General features: G+C 45.5%; 1 protein-coding gene across 1 annotated transcript; it reads left to right on the forward strand.

Annotated features, from left to right (window-relative positions):
- The first annotated feature begins 731 nt into the window (after positions 1–731).
- LOC124669950 (proline-rich receptor-like protein kinase PERK8) lies at positions 732–4,661 on the forward strand. The gene is made up of 8 exons (XM_047206481.1): positions 732–1,916; positions 2,028–2,447; positions 2,547–2,633; positions 2,739–2,809; positions 2,890–2,966; positions 3,053–3,200; positions 3,948–4,109; positions 4,266–4,661. Exons 1-8 carry the CDS (start codon positions 1,127–1,129, stop codon positions 4,485–4,487), a joined length of 1,977 nt encoding a protein of 658 aa, XP_047062437.1. The 5' UTR covers positions 732–1,126; the 3' UTR covers positions 4,488–4,661.
- Positions 4,662–6,113: the final 1,452 nt, after the last annotated feature.

Here is a 6,113-nt window from a genome sequence, read left to right on the forward strand (position 1 = left end):
TCCACGAGGACGACGTCGCCGAAGACGCCCACAGGGGCTAGGCGGCGCACCGGCGGCCACCGCGCCGCCGACCAAACCCTAATAGAGGGTTTTTAGTTTAAATTTAAAAGCCCATATAGGGGCTTCTTTTGTTAGTTTTATTTGCCCAAAATAGGGCTATGTACAAATTTACCCAAAATAGGGCATATGTTGAATGAAATTTCGTTTTAATTTGCCACTTTTTTTTGTTTTCGTGTTTCTCCGGTTATACGATGCGTCCGCGCGTTGGGCGCAGCGCGCGACCCAAACGGACACGCGGACGCGGGCCGCTATCCGTGTGTCCGCTCGGCCACCCAAACGAACCGGACGGCCCAGCGCGTCCGTTTGGGTCTGCCCGTTGGAGATGCCCTTACACTAGTACCAAGTTGTAAAGAAAAAGGATTACACTAGTACCAAATTTGGTTATTTTATATTTTATTCCACTTTTGGAAAATCAGGTTACTAGTAGTAGGTTTGTCGATTTGAAAGCTCCGCGACTCAGGTTAATGTTGTCATACTTGGTGTTTATTGCAAAAAAAAAAAGTTGAACTTGGATCCAGAAAACCTTATTTTGCCCTAAAAACAATCTAATTTTGGATCTTGGCATGTCAAATTCCTGGGTCAAACTTGCACGAGCTGACCGGTGTTTGTGGAAAGGAAGAGATAGAGAGAGTGACAGCAGCAGCAGTATGAAACAAGGAAAGCAGGAGGGAGGGGAAAGCGAGCGTGGTTTATTCTTCCAGACTCCAGTCTTTTTCTCCATCTCTTTACTTTTTTCAGATTGGAATCACACGCGAGTTCCATTCGTTCTCACTATCCAATCTAATAGCTTTAGTTTAGCTTAGTTCAGCTTAGCTTAGATAGGGAGCGTGTGTGTGTAATCAAGTAGTAGAAAAGAAGGAGGGGAAAAGGATTCATCTTGGATTCTTTGATTCCATTCGATGGGGCACTGATGCTGCTGCTGGATCTATCTTCCAATTTCATTCCCTCTTCCTTCACATCCTCTTTCGTATCCAATCAATTGCAAATTTATTCCGGGGAGGGAGGCGCCATGGATAGATAGATTGATAGATAGCTACTGAAACGAGGAGGCTCCGCTCCTCCTCTGATGGCGGCATCCGCGCGGCCGCCTTCCTCATCTCCGGCCGTCGCCTCTGCACCCGCGCCTGCCTCCTCTAAACCAAATGCAACACCGGCCGACACGGCCGCGCCCGCCGCCGCCTCCCCTCCCCTTTCTTCCCCACCCCCTGCCCCGCCTCCACAGCTCCCCTCCTCGCCACCGCCCGCCTCGCCGCCGCCGCCACTCCCTCCTCCAAAGCCCGCACCTTCCGCGCCGCCTCCAGCAAATTCGCCTCTAAAGCCCGCACCTTCCACGCCGCCTAGAAACAGTTCGCCTCCGCCACCCGCACCACCACCAACCACGCCGCCGGCAGCTCCTCCCACAAGAAACACGCCGCCGACCGCTCCTCCCCCAACAACCACGCCGCCGACCGCTCCTTCACCAGCAGCCGCACCGCACTCCCCGTCCCTTCCTCCTCCCGGACCTCCTGCCCACGCTTCACCGCCGGCGGCCAGCCACAAGCCACTTCCATCTCCCGCCACGGCCGCCGACCCGGCCCCGCACGCTGCCGGCACCGGCGGCAGGAGCCCGAACAAGTCCTCTACCCAGTCGTCCCATGGCTCCCATGCTGGAGCCTCCTCCACGCCCAGCAACGGGGTCAGCGACACCGTCGTCATCGCGGTAGGCACAGTGCTCGCATTCCTTGTCATCACCCTGATAGGCGCCGCCGTCTGGTACACCAAGAAGCGCCGTCGGAGGGAGAGTAACGATTACCACGCCGGGTTCATGTCACCCACCTCGCCGCCTTCTTATGCATCTTCCTCTCAGCGGCCGCTAGGTAATTTAGTTAATCTGGTGTGACAGTTCCAGTATCTACACTTGCTAATTCATACATTCTTGGTTACACCTAGTATTCATACAAGTGATGGTATCTTCTCATTTCATTCAGGTGACTCGGCAAATGCAGTATCGTCATCGGCCGACCCTTCCTTCCATAATACCAACCACAGCGCTGGGAGTCCTCGGCTCAAAGCGTGTGCATCCGACATCAGCATGGGCAACTCCCGCTTCTTCACTTACCAGGAGATGTACGAGATCACCGACGGCTTCTCGCCACATAACTTGCTAGGGGAAGGAGGCTTCGGGTCGGTGTACAAGGGCCGCCTGCCTGAAGGGAAAGATGTAGCTGTGAAGCAACTGAGAGATGGGAGCGGGCAAGGGGAGCGTGAGTTCCAGGCTGAGGTGGAGATAATCAGTCGTGTGCACCATCGGCATTTGGTCTCGCTCGTGGGGTATTGCATTGCCAATAGCCAGAGGTTGCTTGTCTACGATTTTGTGTGTAACGACACCCTGCATTATCATCTTCATGGTAAGGCTTTAACATTTTTCTGCTTGAGGTAGTTTTGACAAGACCATTCCACATTGTGGCTGTACAACTGAGGTTGTTTTGAATATTATGCAACCACAGGACATGGAAGGCCGCTTTTAGATTGGTCAGCTAGGGTGAAAATTGCTGCTGGTGCTGCTCGCGGAATAGCATACCTACATGAAGATTGTAATGTTCTTTCTTACTTCTTATCACCTTTCCCATTTATTTTGGTTTTTTAGGGATATTTATTTTGGTTTCTATTAACCATCTGCCTCCTTTCCCCTTTTGCAGGCCATCCAAGGATAATCCACCGGGACATCAAATCCTCAAACATTTTGTTAGATAATAACTTTGACGCACTGGTAATTACATGCCCTAAATTGGCAGAGGATATGCTAGGATATAGTTAATTTGCTGAATAGATGCTATCCATGAATTCTAGGTGGCTGATTTTGGTCTTGCAAGATTGGCCTTGGATGCTGCAACACATGTGACTACTCGTGTTATGGGGACATTTGGGTGAGCAAAACTACTGACAAGTTCAAAAACAATGTTTGTGATCTTATTAATTAACGGCTAAAAAAATGTTTATGCCTTTCTTGCAGGTACATGGCACCAGAGTATGCATCGAGTGGCAAATTGACCGAGAAATCTGATGTTTTCTCTTTTGGTGTTGTTCTCTTAGAACTTATGACTGGTCGAAAGCCTGTTGATGCCTCAAGACCATTGGGTGATGAGAGCCTTGTTGAGTGGGTGAGTTATAGCACTGAGCTAATTGTCCAAAGTTATTTCCACTTAGTGCTCATCGATTATTTGTAGCTGATACTTAGTTGACATGTGTGTATCTTATTAAAGGCCTCCTAGATTCTTTGTTCACCAGGACAGTCATGCAATCCAGACTTGTTTCATCAGATTTGATGGATTAGTCATTTTAGAGGTTACAAGTTGAAATTTCAACTTAAATGCTGGATTCCCATATCTGGTATTGCAATAGTCATTTGCGAGATGACTCACTAGGCATATAGGTACATATTGTGGGGACATCACTCTCATTTTCTTGGTTATGGTGATGCAGGGCCAGTTGGCTATGCAATCGGCATGATGCATGATGAATTACATCATATAGGAATAACCCAACATACGCGCATATTGATTTTTTAAAAGATGTTATGATTAGAATATTTACTGGTTATGTTTACGCACAGTGCAAACAAACATGTCATAACGGTGAGTATCTTGTAATGCAAAGTGGCATGGGAAAGGTTTTCACCTGTGATTCACATTGGTAAAAATAACAGCATGTATCCTGAGCAGTCAAAAATGGGCAGCATTCAAACTAAATTATCTGCAACTTCAGCTTTGCAAACTGACATTTCTTCGTCACAACATGAATCTGTGCGCCTAGGTTCTCTGTTAAACGAACATGTAGCTCCTCCTACATGTTACTTCATTCACTTGGTCAATTCTTGTTTAACATTGCAAACTGACATTGTTTTGCAGGCTAGACCATTGCTTAGCCGAGCTCTTGAGACAGGAAATTTGGAAGAGTTGGTTGATTCTAGGCTTGAGAAGAACTTCAATGAGGTCGAAATGTTCCGTATGATTGAATCTGCAGCAGCCTGCATTCGACACTCATCATCAAAGAGGCCCAGAATGAGCCAGGTATATATATAAGCAATTGTCTATCTGTCTCCACACAGAGGATACTATACTTCCTTGATAATGTCACGTGGAAGGGAAATAACATCATCTGCTCTGATATGATCTAGTCACTAGTCAGAGGAGTAACATGCCATTTATCGGTCACTCCTTTTTCAGGTGGTGCGGGTTCTCGACAGCTTAGCGGATATCGATTTAACGAATGGTGTGCAGCCAGGGCAGAGCGAGCTCTTCAACGTAGCGAACACTGCGGACATCAGGATGTTCCAGCAGATGGTGCAGGGCAAGCAGGATGACAGCTCCGGATTTAGCCAGTATAGTTGGATCAGCCGCAGTAGGGCCGACGCTGAGGCCGCATCCTCTAATTCCAGGATCTTGTGATCACCATCACTAATTCGGCCACTAATTTGGCCACTAACTCGGCCGGGTTGTATTGACCGTGAAAAGCCTCGTATAATTCTTGTGTACTTATGATTGCTCTTGTGTACATCATATGACTAGATCCACTCGTTTCTTGATTGACGAATTCAGCTACCTGTTGTTATCGTTGCCTAACTTTTTTTTTTTTAATTGTATCGTTGCCTAACTGAAGAACACTGTGTTTGAACCAACTTGTAGACCCTTCTTTCTTTTTGTATTGTTGGTTTGACAACCAAAGGGAGGAAAAAAGGCCGCTGCCGCCGATCACTTGTGGAACTCTGTTTGGCTGACAAACGGGCTCCTTTGATTTAAAGGATAGAAAAAGCATAGGAATAGGAAAGGTATAGGATTGGAATGGCATGTCTACTAGAAACCTATATGAAGATGAAGTTTATTTGATTGTAGCAAAGGAATTTTTCCATGAGGTATGAGCTAATGTTTTTTCCTATAGGAATTACACTACAAGATTTCTATAGGAATTTTTCCTATAGGATAGGTTCCTATGAATCAAACAACATGTATAGGGATTTTTTCCATAGGAACCAAATCCTACACAATTTCTATGCAAATCCTTTGAATCAAAGGAGCCAGTCTTACTTTCTTCCAATATCATGTCACCACATGTATTGTATTATATGCGTGAGCTTGTAGTGCATCTACACAATCATTTCCATGTTTTGCCAACTCTGCAACCAAACCAGTCAAGAGAAAATGATGAACCAGGCAAACTAGTATAAAAACCAGAAAGTCCACACCATCTCTTTCAGCTTTATACCCTGCAGAGAAGCCCGTGTTTCACCTTTACAAAACAAAGTAAACTCAGTATGGTTACAGGAAATCGAAGCATATATACAAACGGAAATTCAATTCGGCTCCCGGGTGCGTACGCTCCCTCTACCAAAAAAATATATTTCGAAATGTCGAAAAATTTGGATAAAAAATTCTACATGTACATTTTCATTATGTATGTGCATTCGTCAAGTTTCACGAAAAATAAGATATTTTGTGGTCTATGTAAAAAGGAGAAACTTTATCATGTGAAAAGCATTATTTTTAGCACTGAATTTTATCTTTTTTACACACGTCACATGATAAGTCGATTTTTTATGAAACGACTTTGTGAGCGCGTAGCATGTGAAGATGTACGTACCAATTTTTTGTTTCAATTTTTTTAAAATTTAAAATATGTGTAAGATGCATTTCAAAATATAGAGAGCATATGCACCCATGTTCCAAAACACCACTCCCATATACAAAACCTACTGATACAGTTATAGCATATGGGTTTCTTTGCTAATTTTGGTGATCATCTAACTGAAGAGTGCACAAAGAATTATCATTTGACCCAAGGGGAGTACAACACAAGTACACAACTCAACTAAGAAAGATAACACTAAATCAAGGAAACGAAAGGAAACAGTTAAAATGTCAATCATGTCTAGGTTCGCCGCTGGATTAGGCAGGAGGAGCAGAATACCGTCGCCGGCCGGCAGACGACCAGGCTGCGGCGCATGGAGGGGTGTTCTTTCTATTGTGGAGTGATTTATCTCTGTACATTTCGATACACACAGTAAGCTCCCATCTTAA

This window comes from Lolium rigidum, chromosome 7, assembly GCF_022539505.1.
Source record: "Lolium rigidum isolate FL_2022 chromosome 7, APGP_CSIRO_Lrig_0.1, whole genome shotgun sequence".
NCBI lineage: Eukaryota > Viridiplantae > Streptophyta > Magnoliopsida > Poales > Poaceae > Lolium > Lolium rigidum.

Coding starts and splice junctions, on each gene's coding strand:
- LOC124669950 (XM_047206481.1), top strand. CDS start 1,127: ATGGCGGCATCCGCGCGGCCGCCTTCCTCATCTCCGGCCGTCGCCTCT. Junction 1,917..2,027: donor TTCCTCTCAGCGGCCGCTAG/GTAATTTAGTTA, acceptor CATTTCATTCAG/GTGACTCGGCAAATGCAGTA. Junction 2,810..2,889: donor ATAATAACTTTGACGCACTG/GTAATTACATGC, acceptor CATGAATTCTAG/GTGGCTGATTTTGGTCTTGC.